Source organism: Nanorana parkeri, unplaced genomic scaffold (genome assembly GCF_000935625.1).
Source record: "Nanorana parkeri isolate BGI_ZX_2015 unplaced genomic scaffold, ASM93562v1 scaffold1261, whole genome shotgun sequence".
Taxonomy (NCBI): domain Eukaryota; kingdom Metazoa; phylum Chordata; class Amphibia; order Anura; family Dicroglossidae; genus Nanorana; species Nanorana parkeri.
In genome coordinates this window covers 245,722-264,682 of record NW_017307529.1, presented here as the reverse complement: position 1 = coordinate 264,682, position 18,961 = coordinate 245,722, and the positions used below count along the sequence as shown (strand labels likewise).

Sequence of the window (18,961 nt, the reverse complement as noted above, 5' to 3'; positions counted from 1 at the left end):
GGGGGGGGGGGGGGGGGGGGGGGATTTTCCCTCACTTCCTGTTAGGATGGGAAGGGAAATCTCTCCAATGGGGACACAGATTAAAAAACACTTCTAGTGAAGTAGGGAAGGTTTTGAACTTTCAACTACATTTTTATTGAATCCGTACCTTCCTGTTCCACCACCAGGGAATGAAGGAAACAAACAAAAATAAAAACTTATTTCATTTTTTTTTAAAATACTGTTTTCACCATTTTTCCTCCCATCTTAGGGCTGCTGATCTCCTGTAGCCTCTTCCAGCCACTTCCTTGTCTGCATGCACTCGCTCCAGCATCAGCTGCACATGATTGCTCTGGATTTGATTCCTGACCGTGACAAATGTGGACCATGCCTACGCAATGTGAGTGAGGGTGACAACGCAAGAGTGCACAGCAGAGACAGGAATAGAACGTTGTCATCGTATAACAGGAAGTGCCTGAACAAGGACTCTGGTGGCAGCATCACCAGGGATTATATTGTGCCCAAACTGATGGTGCCAAAGAAAACCTGTATAATTATTAGTATTTTAATAAAATCTGTAGATTTACAGGCTGCTGTAAACAAATCAAGTAGAGTCCTGTCCTGTATTAAGAAGGGAATGTATTGCAGAGACAAGTCATTTTGTCACTGTACGGATCACTGGTTCACACTCATCTGGAGTATGCGGTCCAGTTTTGGTCACCAGTCCACAGAAAGGACGTCCTTGAGCTGGAAAAAGTCCAGCGGAGGGCAATCAAACTAATTAGGGGTATGGAGGACCAGAGCTACGAGACGAGGCTACTAAATTTAAACACGTTCTCGTTGGAAGTAAGGAGATAAGGGGGGATATGATTTTCATGTACAAAATGTTCAATGGTGATAGTAACATTATCAACAAACTCTTTACGGTTAACTCCACAACAAAGACTAGGAACTCGATGCCTCATGCAGTGATTTCAAGAGTGTGGAATTGTTCAAGAAGCTTTTCCTTAGGGACCATTATATACAGGGGTACAAGTACTCCTAAGAAGATCATACAGGGTTTCATACACACGCACACATCAGCAGAACCATATACATACACGCAATAGGTTGGACTTGATGGACTTATGTCTTTATTCAACCTCAAACGTAGGATATTAAACCAGCACATTACAGCTTGTAGATGAGATTTTGGTCACTGGATTCAGATCTACTTTAAGACGTGTTCTTTGCATTTCTGACGTGCTTTCTAGCTGCATGCCCCTGCCATAGAGATGTGTGATGGTGCATAGAAAATCGTTGTGAAGAGATGTCACCAGCACTCCAAATATGACAAAATACGTCAAAGTTTAGTGAATCTTCGTTTTTATTTTTTAGAAGTCACTCAAAGTGGAATCAGGGGACCCTGTGCGGCCCTGAAAGCGCTGGATTCCACTTTGAGTGACTTCTAAAAAATAAAAACGAAGATTCACTAAACTTTGACGTATTTTGTCATATTTGGAGCGCTGGTGACATCTCTTCACAACGATCTTTACTTGATGCGGCGCCATCCGCAGTCATTGCGAGCACCCATTTTTTTTTATGGGAAGTCCGGTAAGGTGTGCTACAGGTCCTTGGACATTAGTGCATAGAAAATGACACAAAGAACACAAAGGTATAAGAATTGCTCCAGAAGGTTTATTTTTTGTCTCGTCACATATTGTGGTCAGCAGCGCCACCCAGTGACAGCCTGAGGAACTGCAGGATCTCCAATTTTATCTACTGTATGTGGCGGTCACAAGAGAAGTCTGAAAATGTTAGTTGCCTGGCTGTCTGACAAGCACTTTGTTGCAGAGCCAGAGTAAGCGTGCTGTGCAAAAGTGTCAGGATTCCTAATCTTCAAAGTATACATATGAAAAAAAAATGTTTTGGGTAAAATTTGAGAATTGAGGAAATATACAATTTAAAGTCCAACTCCATGAGATTTTTTTTAAAGTTTCACGCTTGTCTGTGACACCATTAGGAAAATTTCACCTCACTTCCTGTCCCTATGACAACTGAACAGGAATTGAAGTAAACTGAAATCCAATGAAGGAAAGCAAGCGGGCCAAGGACAGGGAAGGAAAGTGCTTGATGATTTTGGACGTCCTTCAGCCAGGAAATGAGGCCAGGAAAGTGTGCAGAGACATCAGAGGAAGCCATTTCAGTCCAGGAGAGGAGCCGGTACAACTGTGCAAGACGGAAGACCAGCGTTCAGCTATAAATGTATATTGTTCTAACAAATAGAAGCTGAAACATCTGACAACTCACATTTGCTTAATGAGTTTGATGGAGTTTTAATAGAGAAGCAAAGCATTGTGGGAAAATGAGTTTTTCCACTCCCTACACTGTAGTTTCCACTGTACACAGCAGTCTGGCGGCCATTTAAAAAAAAACACGTGGAGACGGAGAGGACAACTAAAATAAAATAAAAAAGGAAGTTTTTGTGTTTATATCCAGGACCTGCATATGCCGCCATCACCTGCACGCCGTGTACATTGCTGGCATATGTTTTTTTAAAAACACCCCTGCAAAAGGTAGAAATGTCCTTTAAGTCCGTGACACACTGCATGCGAAGCCGTGCAGAGCAAACCGAAGCCGTGCATTCGCAGGCAGTGTGCGAGAGCTCGCATAGCGGAGATGAAAAACTTCAGCTTCAGCCAATCAGCTCATTCGTATCAATTCAATGGGGTTCGCGTCCTGATGCGTGGGTACATACAGGAGCGGATCTACTGCCGGTGCAGCTGCACCGGGGCCCGAGCCTGGAGGGGCCCAGTATCCTCTGGGTGCAGAGATGGTGGGGCATGCCGGATCGCATTGGATCAGTATCCGGCGGCCAGCGTGCCCCTCTCTGCGCCGGGAGTGTCGAGTCATCTGATCATCTAACACTCCCGGTGCAAAAACGATGGGGGCCGCCAGAAACTGCCTGCAGGCCTCTTCGTTCCCCAGCTGCCTCCTCACATCCTGGGGCAGCGATGGGGGCCTCGGCCGTGAGGACCCAGCACGCAGCTGCCTGAGCACACGGGCGCACTGTCTCCCACAGACACTGGAGTGTTTTTCTGCAGCCTCCCCCACCAGGAAACAGTTGAAGACAGAAGACCAGCCAGAAGAGGTGAAGGTAAATAATTCATTAAAATGATTATTATTTGTAGCCTAACTGATGGACATGCTGTATAAAGTACTGCTGGTCACTGGCGGAACTACCAGGGTCGCAACGGTTGCATTTGCGACCGGGCCCTGGTGTTCCGTCACTTGGGGGGCCCTGAAAGGCAGAAGAGGGCCCCGCACCGACATTTCAGAAAAAGATCGGCGTGACCTGCTGACGGGGAATGGGGTCCTCTTGAGTGGCAGACTGAGCAGCCAGTGACATTTCGCCGTGAGGTGGGAGAGGGCTGTGGGCGTGGCCTGCCCGTGTTGTAGTGGTGTGGAGTGTGGGAGAGCTGCGTGAATCCCTGGGAGGGGTTTCCGATGTTGTGGGCGTGCCCTAGGCTGCAATGTCGGGAAATTTGAATGATGAGAGCAGCCGCGTCTGCTGGCCAAGGCGGATGGTGACGGTAAAATTACGGGCCGGGAGCAGAGGAGGATTCTTTCCCAGTGGTCACATCACTCTGTGGACATCAGACATCCTCAGGTCGGTGGCTGCACTGCTGGAGCATCTTCATTTTACAGTAAGTGCATACAGAATGTGGGGGGAATTTATCAAAACTGGAGCTGACCGAATCTGGAAGCAGTTGCCCATGGCAACCAATCAGCTTCTATCTTCAGATTGTTCAGTTAAGCTTTGAAAATGAGAGAAGCTGATTGGTTACTATGGACAACCGCTCCAGATTCTGTCTGCTCCCGTTTTGATCAATTCCCTGTGTAATTTTTTCTTGGAGACAACTGGGTCACCCTATTGTATTCCATACGTCTTCTACATGATTTTCATACACATCACTGGCAGAATTACCAGGAATGCAGAGGTCACATGATTGACTGGGCCCTGTCGTTCTGTCGCTTGTAGGAGGGGGGGGGGTGGAGAGGAAGAGGAGGGCCCGTCCCCAGTAACCGCCGAGGCGCGCAACATTGCCTCGCCAGGGGGGCCCTTCATGGTTTCTTGCACCCCGAGCTTCCTAGTTACGCCTCAGCTGCTGGTATTTCACCCTCTATAGAGGACTACAAATCTCAGCAGTACATTATACATCAATGCTATGGTGTGTATTGGGGGGTTTGTGGTTTTTTTTCTTGCTTTTTGTTCCTTATGTCCGCCACTGGGTATACAGTATATGTGCGAGCCGATTGGCTGAAGATGACATTTTTCATCTCGCCATTCTCAGCTATGCGAGCTGGCACGCCATAGAGAGAATTGCAAGACACACTGCACACAAGAGATCCGCGCGCTGCCGTTTCCCTTTCCTGCTTCGCGTGCAGTGTGTCGCGGGCTTTATACATACGTACAGATACTTTCATTTAAAGTCTTCTCTAGAAACTCAAAAGTAGGGATGCACAGATACTTTTGGAGTACCAGTGCCGATACTTGGTATTTTCATGAGCACTACCAGGGTTGCAGCGGTTGCAGCTGGGACCTGGCTCTGGGGCTCCACCACTGTCCTGAAATCATTAGGCCTGGTTCACACCTGTACGTTTTGTAGCGCGTTCAACGCTCTACGAACGCTTTACAAAACGCTCAAACATGAAAATCCCATTGTTTTCTATGGGTCTGGTTCACACCTTGCCGTATTTCAGCCCGTCTGAACGCGCTACAAAATGGTCTACGCCTGAAAACGTACATGAGCTTCTTTACGTAGTTTTTGTTGCGCGTTTCCATTGGGATACAGCCAAGTAGCCCTCTGAAACGCGCATTTTTTTTACCGCGACAAACGCGCATATTCGATACGCCTAGGTGTGAACAGAACCTTAGTCTGTATTGTTTTAGAAAAACGGTCACGACAATAAATACAAATGTATCAGTACTTGTACTCGCAAAACTGGTATCTGTGCATCCCTTTATTTCTATTTATAAAACAAAATCATACAATAAAACAGAGATGTACAAATCCCAGGAGCTCCGTGTGCTCCTTACACATGACAGCGGCTTCCTAACTTTGGAATTTTTTTCTAGTCTAGTCTTGGAGCTGGAAAAGTATCTGTACTTGTACCGAGTACAGTACTTGGTATCGGTGCATCCCTACTCAAAATCATGGGCTGGATTTTGTACTTCGGTAAACATTGGGACTTTTTATTATTTGATGAGAGTTTGCTGTTAGGCAGGTGAAGGTTTGGCGGCGGCCCCTTTGTCTTGCAGGGGAAGAGACTGAAATAATTTGAGGTGCTCGCCATTAATAACCGTAGAGCGCGTCTCCACAACATACAACAAATATTAGGATTGGCACCTCAGCCAAGTGTGAGCTGGTGACTTCAGTAGCTGGAGATATGTAAATTCACCGGATGAACAAAGAGTGGCGGATCCAGGAAATCATTTCTACAGCAGGCATTCGTCTTGGGCCAACTAGGGACCTCTTTGTCATGCCGGTGGTTACATGTTGGTGGTCTCGTTTTCTCTTTGTGAGGAAGAGAAGATTATATTCCGGTTTCTTCTAGTGAGAATGGATATTATTCAGATGCCAGAACCGGCTCGGGGATTCCCAAATAAAATAATTTTAAGGGCTCATTCGTACGAGCGTGCACATCCGTTCAGCATGCACACCAGTGCAGAGATCTGTTTCCAGGAGGGACAGGAGCTGCATGTAATTGCATGCAGCCCCATCCTCCCCTAGGGATGTACAGGAGGCTGCATGCTACACAAAGGCCTGAACTTGCACATCCATGCAGATGTAGGTGTGCCCAAGTGCAGGCACCCGGATCCATGCAGATCAAAGTGTGACCAGGTGTGTCCAAGTGTGGGCACCGGGACCTGCACAGATGTGCAGATCTGGGTCTGTGTGTAGCCACGTGCAGCCCCGTCCTTACCTAGGGATGTACAGGCGGCTGCATGCAATTACACACAGCACCTAACCCTCCCAGGAGCAGACCTCTGCATGGGCGTGCATGCTGTACGGATGTGCAGGCCCGTGTCAATGAGCCCTACATCACCCTTCTTACACCAAGAACAGATTAAGAGGGAAATCAACAAATAAAACTCCCTATAAAACAGGAAATGGTCTATTTTAAAACCTCTCAATTTAAGTCTGCAGGAATACATTCCTGACATGTAACAATATAGAGCAACAGTATCATTTTGTAGAGAAGCTCCACCTTTTATCAGTCAAAAAGCCGTCCTTAAAGTGACATTAAACCCTCAGATTTTTTAACATAAACCAATACTGTAATGTGCGCCTTACTGTAATCCATGGTTGTTTCCCTTCTCTTTGCTGCTCTTCCTTTTAAATCTGTATCTGTTCTCATGCTGGGCAGAACTTCTGTTTTGCAGCAGACTGCCTTGTCTCAGGAATGGATACACGGTGTCTGTGTATACATTTCTATAGGCTTGTATTCTGAGCCAGCACTACAGGAAGAGGCCCTGAGCTGAAAAGGGAAGTTCTGCCCAGCATGAGAAGAGATGAGGATTTAAAAAGGAAGAGCAGCAAAGAGAAGGGAAACAACCATGGATTACAGTAAGGCGCACATTACAGTATTGGTTAATGTTAAAAAATCTGAGGGTTTAATGTCACTTTAAGCTCCAATCTGTGACTTTGCCTAGGCTGAGATGCCATCAATCTGCTGCAGGCGAGAGGAAGCATTTCCTCAGTCTCCCCTCCCCCAGTAATCAGACTGTTTTTGTTACTTTGTAGCCAGTCACAAGGTAACTTTGATGGCAAGTCAATGGCAGAGGCACCAGGATTGACATGACTGTGTCATCTCTGAGCCGGTGTTCTATCGAGATCTCCAACGACCTGACTTCCGGTTCAGTTAGAAGTAAGAGGTTTGGCCGAGAAGGCTGCACTGCACGAGCGCCACCCGTGCCATTTCCCTATACACGTAGTACACAGCAATAAAGTATTAAAATGAAGTAGGGTCAGACTAATCCAGCACGTTATTCATCCGAGTTGCCCCAGTAAATATGCGGGTGGTGCACGTACAGTACAGTGTTCTCGGCCAAACCTCTTACGTCTAACAAAACCGGAAGTCAGGTCGTTGGAGATCTCGACAAGTTGGAACTTTCGATAGAACACCAGCATCTCAGTTCACGAAGTAGATGGTGACCCTGGATGATGCCTGAACAAAGATGGCTCATTACTAACCATGGAAATATCCGATGACATGTCCACTTTAAAAGAAACAAGAAGCTCTATAAAGTCAGTTGAACTGATAAAAAGTCGAGAGGTCCACTAAACCTCAACGACAAAACCCGGATTATATAAAAGGAATAATTCAGAACCATTTCAGATATTTGTGTAAATTGTTTTAGGAGTTTATTAAAATTCAAGAGAGCCATAGCCAACAGGGAAGACATTTCCTGACGTCCTGCCCAGTAATCCCATTGGTGGACGTCGGTGCTGAGCCTCCCTCTAATCTAGAATGGCCAACAACGGATCAGCATGATGTACTACTATCCCAAACCTCTCCGATCTTGTACAGATGGGAACATTTACATACAGATCGGAGAATGGCTCGAGGGACATAAAGGTCATTTGCATCGGCGTTTTCTGGCCCTTTATTTGATGTAAAAAACAGGCAAATGCTCAAAACTGCACACGTACAAGAAGAGAGCAGACGGGATATTTAGTGGCAACGTCAAATCGTGTTTCATCATTTCTTTTTTCCCTAAACAAATCATTTGTTAAAAAAACAAAAAACAAAAACAAAGCCAAAAAGTAAAAAGACAAAAAACAAACAAGTTAAGAAACATAAAAATTCCCTTCATTGCCAGAGGAATTCATCCACCCCATCCATACAGTTGTAGTATTATTGTCTGACGTTTAATAGTCTGAGAAGGCGGCAATGATGACAGGAAGTGGAGTAGCGCGTAAACGGGAAGTAATGCTGAGTGAACTCGGGCCAAGTCACAGGCCGCTGGCGGTGACGTCACAAGGAAAGTGCCGATGACGTTCAAGGCCGCGGGGGGTGCCACGGATAAAACAGGTGAAGTAGTAGAAGAAGATCTGTAGTTAAAATGTCTCTAGTGCAATTTTACAAGTGATACAAAAAAGATTAAAGAAGAAAAAAAAGCAAAAAGGCGACACATGGAAGAGTCCCAATGCGGCCGTCGCGGTCACAGTGCATCGTCCGCGGCAATATTCTCCAGTGCAAATACTTCCAAAATATGAGTTCTGCAGGAATAAAAACAGAACAAACCTCATAAAAAGAAAAAAAAAGGAATTGAAGGCGCCGCATCCCTCCCTGAGAGTACCAAAATCCGACTGTCTGGAGGATTGACCCCCAGCGGCAGCCGTAGCGTCCATTTTCAGAGGGAGGGCTTATATTACTGTGCACGGTCAGGGCGGGGCCTCCAGCCCTTATGGTGGCTCCAGGCAGGCGGCTACGGAGCTGGATCTGTCCTTATCAGGAGGGGCCGGCGCCTCAACATTCGTCCTCCTGGTACATTGTCTCGTCCAGCTCCTGAGATTCCAGGTGCTCCAGTCTGTCTGTCCTGCCGCTCATTATCTCCTCCGGTGTCTTCATGAACCTGCCAGGAGGGGAGAAGGATTACATTAGCAGAAGGTTTCAGAGTCAAGGATTTTTCAGGGATAATGGGGAGTAAAATGAATGACAACTTCTTTTATTTACTTCCTTTTGGTCCGTTAAATATTCAATTGAAAGTGTTTTGTTATATCGGTTCAATAAGTGCAAAAGAAAAATCTATTGATCCGGCCAGAAATCCAGCGCTATTCTGCGATTGGTTGTGAGCCCTGGCTAGTTCTGCTCTGGGGACTCCAGAATACCTCCCCTTGTGTTATGAGAATGAAGGGGAGTCGGGTCTTAACACATTTCCTGCCCTAGAGTGACAACGCTGCTCCTCCATAGACATAGTACAGTGGATGAGCGTTGTCACTAGGGATGCACCGATACCGATACTAGAACCCGGCTTCCCAGCCAATCAGGAAGTTGGGCGGCAGGTAATGATCCGGCTTCCTGACAGGGACTGGTAAGATTCCATATAATGCATCTACATTGCAGCCTGCGTCAGACTGAAAAGCTTGCGTTTTAGGCAGGAATTTGACAAACATGATTTGGGATGTAAATTTGGGTTTTTTAGCACACAGGGTCTGAGGTGTCACAGTCTCCTATGTGTACATGAGGCTTAGTGCATTTTGGCTTAGTGCAGCACATAGTACAGGGTCAGCAGGGGTCTGTCAGAGGCAGCATTGTCCATTACCTGAACAGTAACCTCTGTCCCGGCTCCTTGCGGATTATGTTTAGTTTGTAGTAATGGCGGAGCGCCCGTGACATTTTCTCATACGTCATGTTCGTTCTGTTCTGTTGATTAAAAAAGAAAAAAAAAATATGAGCAACAGGAAATAGATGAATGAAACAAAAGAGTGTTCGAGAGCAAAGTAAAGAGAAAGAGAGGAGGGAGGGCACATGAAGAAGAAGTCACCCGCACTCCAAGGTCCAACATGTAGAACGCCTTTTATTGAGATGCTAAGCAATCATAGTGACTCGGAATTGTAAATGGTCTCATCAGGTAAACACAGTGACAGTGATTGGTCACTTTGCCCGATGACGCGAACATTTACAGTTCTGAAACGTTGCTTTTTGCACTGAGTCACTATGATTGCTTAGCATCTCAATAAAAGGCGTTCCGCATGTCATCATTTACTGTGATTCACGCAGCGCCATCTGCAGGGCATACCAGCACATTACATTGGGATTCCAGTCTGGAGTGTGGTGGATTTTGCACTACTAGCAAGAAAGCACGCGAGAGCGGAAGGGAAAAAAGAGAGCGCGCGAGAGCAAGGGAAAAAGAGAGTGCACGGGAGCGAGGAGAAAAGGGAAGCGTGCGAAAGCAAGGGAAAAGGGAGCGCAAGGGAGCAGCAAGACAGAGAAAGTGAGAGACATCTCTGAAGAGTGGACGAGCTTGTGCATGAGAAAGAGAAATCTAGGACTTATAAATAAGCGGCTTTTCATTGTGCTTTGGCACTAAATTCTTATCTCATATGTGAAAGTTTGCAAAGGAATATTATCAAATGAAAAAATAAATAGCATGTACAACTTATTTAGGAATTTGGAGGTGGGTGGGGGCAGATGGGAAATTCAGCCACCCCTGAAAAGAACATATTATGCCAGATGTACGGTGGGATGAATTTTTAGCAACAGTTAAATAAGTAAATACATAAAAGCATCTTTATAACATTTGTGATCACCAAACAGATATTTGGGAATTATTTTTACTGCAGTGGTACAAACTCGTGAAAGCTTTATAAATAGGGAGGATTGTTGACGGAGGAGAGAACGAGAGTTAATTTGGACGCGGCGTACGGAATGAACTATTTTTGGTGACAGTCCGCCACATGCAGCCAAACAGATCGCCGTAGAGGAAATGTCAGGAATGTCTCAGATACCTTATGATTCCCCCACAGTCTCGCCAGGCCGTTGGGGTCCATGATACGGAAGACCATCAACTCCTTATCTTCCCAACGGATGAAGTTCTCATATCTGGTGTCAGAAAGGAGCTGGTACACATAATCCCAGAGCAGCCGGCAGTCTGGAGAAAATAAGATGACCGTGATAAATCCTCAGCTTGGGAACTATTATCTTAAATTTTCAATCACAAATCGCTAAAGAAAAAACATTAATTCTTTAATATTCTAAATCTTTGGTTTATTTAATTAACCCCTTCATTACCAGAGGGCATAAAGATGACCAGATCAAATTTAGTATACGTTGGCCAACTTTACAAGAACTCTATGACTTGATATGTCAGCCTAAAAATACATTTTTTAAAGCACATGTAAGACTTTTACTTGATACAATGGTTGTAATATATATTCTACTTATTTTTAATTTGTACCCCCCTGGGGGTTTTGTTTTTTTTTTTTTCCCTCTATTTGTTTTCGTTTTTTTTTTAACTTTGGAATCTCCCGCCGGTTCCGCCCCCCTGCAACGCGGACGCTCGCAAGGGCCGGAACCCGGAAGAAGGATGCCGGCATCGGCCAGAGGACACAGCGCGGCTCGAGGGGCAAGGTAAGAGACGCGCTGTGTATTCCTGAGTGTGGCTCGGGGTTACCGCTTATGATACAGAAAATTAACCCCGAGCCACACTCGGGAATACCGCCAAGGAGTTTAATAAAGCAAAATGTATTTTTTATTATAAGGCAAAAAATTTTTTATTGTAATTTTTTAACACTGCATTTACTAGGGATGCACCGATACCAGTTTTTCAGTAGCGAGTAAGATTACCAATATTTTTTTCAGAGCTTGCCGATACCGGAAGTCCCATCAAGGAAGCCGTGTAACGAGTCGCCGCCCTGCTTCCTGATTGGCCGGGAAGCCGTCGCCATGCTCCCTTGTCACCTGGTGACGAGGAAGCATGGAGCCTGGCTTTCTGGCCAATCAAGAAGCCGGTAGGCAGGTAATGACTCGCTGCCCAGCTAATCAGGAAGCTGGGCGGCAAAACATTATCTGCCCCCCTGCTTCCTGATTGGCCCAGGAAGCCAGCTCCATGTTTCCCGATGACGAGGGAGCATGGAGCCGGCTTCCCGGCCAAATCAGGAAGCCGGGCAGCGTTTAAATGGACTTGCCACATCAGGATAGTACCGGTGCATCCCTAGTATTTACCTTATGAAAGCCAAAACTTTTTTTTAGTCAGTGTCCTATAGGTTAGATTTCTCTTCTCTTCCCGTTATCCCGGATTCACAAAAGCATGCGATAGGAAATCTCTCCAAAGTGCCCTTTAAGCTAGGTATACATTTGTAGATGTTTTTATAAACTTTCTGGTCAGAACGTTTGGTGCTGCCATCAGAGACCTGAGTAATGTCATCTGAAATTTCATTTTGGAAAGTAATTGAGTTTCCCGACTTGAAAACCACGTTCACCGTTAGTTATTTGTTGATTCAACAAATATTTCTCATTCTGCTCGTTTGATATTTTTTGTCGCTACAGCCTAAATCAATCTTCAAACTGACCCCATTAAATATATATAAAAAAAAAAAATCTAAACAAATATTCCAAAAAAAGATCTTCTAACAAAAATACCTACTGGTGTATGCTCAGCTTTAGACAGTTGTCACCAGAGCAGGTTTCTTCCCTTTGGGAAGATTTTCCCTCACCTCCTGTTCCAGTGACAACAACAACAACAAATATATATATATATATACACAACCACCACATAGAAGTACTGGTAAGCTCCAGATATTAATCTTTGGTTTTTGGGTCTAGATACATTTTAACACTCAGCGTGGGTATTCGTGCATCAGAACAGTAATTGCCAGATGAAAGTTAAAGTACTGATGGCACTCAGAGGATTACATGGGGGATACTTCTTTTGTAGAACTGTGAATTGCTGATGGGAGCCTTGATGGTCCCGGAGCTCTCATAGGACAGCAGGAGAAAATACAAATTTATATTTCAAAGTTTGCATGGACACAGTAAAGTAGCCAATGTATTTATTCTTAAAAGTCGATATTTTTTAGCATTTTTTTTCTTTTGTCCACTAAGATGAAGGTTCTCATGAAGGGTACTTACCCGCTATTCTCCCAATAGGCATGGTCTGTTCCTCAGGAGGAGACATGGAAACCATCACATGATTAATATACGCCATGTCCTCACGATGCGACAGATTCATAGGCTTCCCTTCTCTCTGCTGGCCGTCTTCCATGCCCAGCCGCGGCTGTTTGAACTCCACGGCATGGCGGGGGTTAAGAAGCAGCGGGTGCATGATGGGGCTGGGCATCAGCTGAATAACCCGCGGGTTCTCCTGCCTCGGGCTGTTGGGTTTCGGCTGCGTGTCAGCGGGGCAGTGATTGGCTTCAGCCGGGGAGACGGATAAAGGGTAGGTGTCGTGATTGTGGTGGTTGGTTTCGCCCTGCAGGCGGTGCAGGCGTTCTGCAGGGGAGGGGCGGCGTAGATTGCTTTCCAGTGGCGAGCGGATTGGGCGGGACTCAACATCCGGAGAGGCGTGGTGGTTGGTGAGAGGGGAGAGGGGTCGATGCCGTAGCTCTATAGTTGGTGTGTTCTGTGGAAGGACTTCAGAGATGGCCCTTGGAGGAGGTCGGTGTTGGATATGGTCTAAAAAAAAAGAGCAACAGGCATGACATGAAAGGACAAAGTCACATGACAAATTCCCTTCCGCTACAAAATGCTCATAGAAGAATTACTGTGATCTCTGAGAGAGGTAATAGACACCCGGAAGTGGTACAATGACATCTGAGCATGGTGCACTGTTCTATAGCTAATGACAGGTCCACTTTTAGTTCAAGATGCAAGCAATACAGTATGTTGATGCCTGAAGAGGACATCTAATGGTCTTCAAAGCTTGCATCTTTAACCACTTAAGTGCATCACAAATATCAAACCTTCTGCACCAGCAAAATAATAAATTGGCCTGTGCGTGATAAAAAAAAAAAAAAAAAGTAAATTCAATGCAGGACCTGCAAAAAGGTTTATACTTGGCCCACCCCGTTGACTCCTGTGACTCCTTCCACTAACCCTTACATCAACACACAGTGTCCTGTAGTGGTAAAGGGGCCAGCAGGAGGAACCACAGAGCGCAGAGGGAGAGCAGGCAACTGAGATTCCCAAAAAGACTCTTCAAGTGGGTGTTACTCATGAACGGGCGGCAGAACGGCATAGTATAAACCCTCTTGGTTGGTGGGTTCTGCTTATGACATTTAGAATGGGTGATGGGGGGGGGGGGGTTTGTTAAAAAGTTGTGGTTCTGTTTCCTCCCACCATGTCAGAATTCTTCCACACACGCTAGACTCAGCGCCTACCTTCGTGATGGTTGTGGGCGATTATTAATTCGGAGTGGCCATGAAGAGAGTTTCCAGTGTGAAAAACAGGCGCTCGCGGTTTTCGATGACGCAGGATTTGCTGCAGAACCTCGTACAAGACGTCACCTGTGGAGAGAGGACCTCACGTTATTGCATCCTATACATTACTAGCGTGAAACTGTACCCGGCACATACACACTGGAATGCAAGTTTTTTTATATTAATGATCAGGAGCCTGCTCACGGTGACCGAGAGATATCCATGGCAGCTTGGCCAGTTTGCTGGGAGTGTGCAGTGAGCGCCCTCTCAGCACACGACAGGGAAGCCCCATGAATGGAGCTATGAGGCAGCCTGGTGTTAAATCCCAGCCACTGTAATGCCCTATGTACCTTACACTGGCACAAAGAGGTCAAACTGGTGTAGTACTACTTCTGTTCACTAGAGGGCTCCACTATATGCTTCCCCCTTTTATTCTTGCAAGCTGCACGAACTCTAGTCTGCTTACACCGCTCAGCCATAACATTATGACCAGCCTCCTAATATTGAGCAAGACCCCAACAGCCCTGACCCGTCGAGGCATGGACTCCACTAGACCTCCAAAGTTATGCTGTCGTATCTGCCACCAAGCCGCCAGTAGCAATAGAAGAAACATACATTTTTTTCTATGCTTATCTTTTAAGTCCTGTAGGTTGCAAGGTGTGGCCTCCTTCGCTACCTACGTGCATCAATGAGCCATGACCACCCATGACCGTGTTGCCAGTTCTTCTTCCTTGGACCACTTTTGGTAGGTCCTGACCACTGCAGACCAGGAACATCCCACAAGGGTTGCAGTTTTGGAGTTGCTCTGATCCAGTCCTCTATACATCACAATTTGGCCCTTGTCCAAGTCCCTCAAATCCTTACACTTGTCCATTTTTTCTGCTTTCAATACATCAACTTCAGGGACAAAATGTTCACTTGCTGCCTAATATCCCCCCCCCACTTCCAGGTGTCATTGTACTATATTTTCAGCCTCCTCGTCATAGACAGGACCATCCAGCAAGAGGATCGTTTCCTCTTTGGGAAAACCTTACGCTGGCTCCATACCAAACACATTATGTCAACGCAAAGGTAATGCATTGGTAACGTGCAGTATATGTAAGTTGCCATTCATCCTGGAAGGCAGCCCAACAAATATACTGTAGAACCAACTGGAACCTGGGATACAGAACACCACAATGCCCAGATGTGAAGCCAAAAATTGTGTAGGCATCTTTTTTTGGGCCTTGACCATTCAAAATGAACGCACACAAAATGAAAAGGGGCCCTTAGTGAAGCCTGAATTGGTTTATATCAGAGGTATGCAAACTCCGGCCCTCTAGCTGTGGCAAAACTACAAATCCCCATCTAGCATCTGCCTCTGGGAGTCATGTCTGACTGCCAGAATCTTGCAATGCCTCATGGGATTTATAGTTTCACCACAGCTGTAGGGCTGACCCCTGGTTTATATGACATTCTGGCCTGAAACCATTATATCAGCGCCTTGTGCAGTATCCAGTCACATTTAGACAGAGAAGTCATTGAGGAGGTACTCTGACCCTCTCAGTGCTCGTCCTCACTGATCCCTTTGTGACATTGCAAATGTTCATTAATCTGCGTGGCGCTCACACCTGCGTTTAGCCTCACCTGAGTGCGGACAGCGGTATCGGAAGTCTTCCTTCGTCAGGAGGAGCAGCGCCTTCCCGTTCATCTCGAAGGTGTTATTCTCGATGGGGCGAAGGGAGAATTCGTTCTCTGCCCAGCGCAGCCACTGGGACACGTCCTCCCGTGACCAGTGCGAAGGAGGGAGACCTAACCCAAAAAATAAAACAAAACCATTATAACCATCAAAATATCAACCTGAGCCCCCCAATGCAGCGTGAGATCTCCGCAATCCTGTACAGACACCACAGCTGTGTAGCAGAGTGTTACTTGTACCCCTTATACTGAGTTATTTTGAGGGGAATTTATCAAAACTGGAGCAGACAAAATCTGGGAGCAGCTGTGCATGGCAACCAATCAGCATCCACCTTTCATTTTCAAATCTTGATTGAAGAGACTGAAGAGAGAAGCTGATTGGCTGCCCTGCACAGCTGCTCAAGATTTGATCAAATTCCTCTCTTTGTGTTTTATGAAAAGCTGAAGAACCCACCCAATACAAATGCTTGTACAAAACGGAATTTGTCCCTTTCATTGATCTGTCATTTCATTGGTCAGTGGGCACTCTCCGAGATGAGATCTGACCCCCCCGGCTCTGTTCCCAGACACTGTGGGCGCAAAAATTAAACTTTGCCTGTGTTGGCAAAAATCCTAGCACAGGCCCTGACTGTGGCGGTTTTGGGCGTGCAAAATGTTCAGACCGCTGCAATCCAAATCGACCAATTGGACAGAACTTCTGTAATCTGTAGCGACCAATCAGCTTTCAGAACTTGAACAGCTCTCTGTGCAATGCTTTCCAGATAAAAACAGTGGCCATAGGTACAAGGACGGCTAGGCACAATCAGAGCATCCCGGGGGCAGCACAAAAAGATGAGAAATTGGGCCAGCCAAGTGTTCACATTTATTCCCATGTAACAGGGGAGGTGGGAGTGGCCAGTAATACTTACTGAAGGAAGGGGAGGGGACAAAAAAGTGAGAAAAAAGGGTCGTCCTATAGGAGGTGTAAGAGTTGCTGGTCCACGTCAACATTGTGTGTCCAGTCTAGTTCTGACAGGAGCCAATGACAGCAATGAATGAATGAAGCATGCGTTGTGTTTAGAATGAAAGCTGGGGGCCGGGTGTCTGACTGCACCCAGATAACATTATCAATCCTTGCAAGATACAGAAACGCCCAGCGGCCACATTGCGCTAGATCGGCCCCTTCTGGCAAATCACATGACCTGCTTTCTCCCAAAAATTAGCATATATTTGTTTCCTTTTTTTTTTTTTTTTTTTTTTTTTTTTTTTGTACCGGATATTTAAAGGAAGTCAAGATGACAACTTTAAATTCATGATGCAAAATGTAAAACCTTTCCAAATATCTATAGATTGCACAACACCTAATAAAACTGGAGCAGACAGAATCTGGAGCAGCTGTGCATGGCAACCAATCAGCTTATCTCTTCTTTGTGCAACTAAGCTTTTTAAATGTAAGCTAGAAGCCGATTGGTCGCCATGCACAGCTGCTCCAGTCTTTGTAAGATTCCCCTCTCCTTGCGTTTTACAATTTGTTACCAACAGGGATGCACCGATATATATAATCGGCCGAAAATGGCACTTTTGGCATAATGCATAAAGTGCAATTTTCTGGCGGATATAGCGGTGCATCCGTGCTTTCTCACCTCGCTGGCCGCTGCTGTGTGTCCCAGTGGGGAGGAAAGAAACTGACAGCCGGCTGAGCGCTGCGGAAGGAGAGCGCTGTGAGCGGCCGGCGTCTCACCTCCCCGCCTCCTGTCACGCATCAGAGGAGAGCGGCGTGGGCGGAGACAGCCAGTGCTGTCACAAGAGGCTGAGCTCTCCTCCCGCAGCGCTCGCTCAGCCTCCTGCGATAGCTGTCAGGAAGGAGAGCGGGTACAAGCAGTCATTGATCAGTGAGTGTATATAATTGAGGACATGGTATGGTTACTATATCCTCAATTATGAATGAATGGGAGTGATCTACATCCCCTCTACATCACATCTACATCACCTCCTGTTCATTCATGATTGTAGTTATAGTAACCATACTCTGTCCTCATGTTATGAATGAACGGGAACACTCAGTATAGGGGATTGCTGTTCATTGATAACAGGGGACACAGAAAAAGAGATTGAGGACTCTGTGTGTCTCTGAGCACTTTGTGTCCTCAATCTCTTTTTCTATTTAAAAAGGGAAATATCCGGCGTCTGTTTAGACTCCTAATAAAACTCCCCGAAGCCCCTAAAAGTAAAGTCAAAAAAAAAATATTTAATAAAAAATTTAAAAAATAAAATAAAACCCATTTTCAGTTTCGGTCTGACATATTTTTTTTTTACATTTCCGCTTCATTTCGGTTTTGAAGTTTTCATTTTGGCCCACCTCTAGTTACCAGATTTTATTTTCTCAGCTTGTCACAATCATAGTCTGACCTCCTTTTCCCCCAATATGGCAGCTAACAAAGAACAATCAAAAGACACAAAGGAGGTGAAATGTAAGAAGACTGGAGCAGATTTTCGCTGAGCGCTCATTGTTGTTACGAAGAAACTAGTTGGCTTCATTTGCAATGCAAATGTCTTTTTACATCCTTGCTGTACCATATTTTCATTACTATATGTGCAAATTTTTATTTCCCTCTATAGGGACTTCCTGTATTGTACTGCACTCATTCAGCCTCCCAGACCTCCACTGTGGCGATGGAAATAGAGGCTGCATTGTTTAGGAAGCAACATTAAAGTTTAGTCACTGCGTACTACTAAGCACAAATATGTCTGCCCAATGTGCATACATCATTATAATCTATACATAGTAATTGGGTTTCGTCTTAGAACAATAAAGTTTTAAAAGTATAATCTGCTTAGATTTTGGCCTCCCTGGTTCCTCCCTCATCAACATGCTAATGACACCCAATTTTAGATATAGTGAGGTCATCACTGGGTCCTTGTGCTCCTTGATGCATTACAGAAAGATTATGGCTGGTGGGAGGGGCCAGCAGTACTCCTCTCAAGAGTCCTCAGTCCTGATACACGCAGTGGGCCGGCTCTTGGGAGGAGCTATGCAAATCTCAAAATGCCTTAATGGGTGGCTGTCAGTTTGGAGGAGTGGGTGCACCTAGACAGGTTTGCATGCAGAATGCTCGAGGTAACGCCCACATGTGATGTGATTGGAAGAACCGAAAGCCTGGCTGTCCCTGGCCCGCCCCTTTCATTCATTGGATTTCTGCTCTTCCAATCATGGAGACTCAGCATGACTGATGTTGATCATGCCCTGCCGGACCAGTGGCCAGTGGCGTAACAACCTGCGGGAGGGAGGGGGTTAGCAATGGATGCGGCTGCCCTGTGCGCAGAGATAGATGAGAGCATCAATGACCGGGCACAAAGGAGCTGAGCCCGGATGGCCGAGCGGCGAACACAGGGAGCGCATCAGGTAAATTGTGTGGCAG

At 45.9% G+C, this 18,961-nt stretch overlaps 1 protein-coding gene across 4 annotated transcripts in view; it reads right to left on the bottom strand.

The window, feature by feature from the left end:
- Nucleotides 1–8,048: 8,048 nt before the first annotated feature.
- ETV6 (ETS variant 6) overlaps nucleotides 8,049–18,961 on the bottom strand; it is a 37,781-nt gene continuing 26,868 nt past the window's right edge. For 3 of the 4 annotated variants that reach the window (XM_018568915.1, XM_018568916.1, XM_018568913.1), the window contains exons 3-8: nucleotides 15,513–15,677; nucleotides 13,842–13,973; nucleotides 12,601–13,143; nucleotides 10,479–10,621; nucleotides 9,293–9,393; nucleotides 8,049–8,602 (exon numbers count right to left, since the gene is read on the bottom strand). In XM_018568915.1, the coding sequence (XP_018424417.1) occupies nucleotides 8,497–8,602; nucleotides 9,293–9,393; nucleotides 10,479–10,621; nucleotides 12,601–13,143; nucleotides 13,842–13,973; nucleotides 15,513–15,677 (1,190 nt within the window). In that variant the 3' untranslated portion in view covers nucleotides 8,049–8,496. The remainder of the gene's footprint in view (nucleotides 8,603–9,292; nucleotides 9,394–10,478; nucleotides 10,622–12,600; nucleotides 13,144–13,841; nucleotides 13,974–15,512; nucleotides 15,678–18,961) is intronic. The other variant, XM_018568914.1, reaches the window with a different exon arrangement.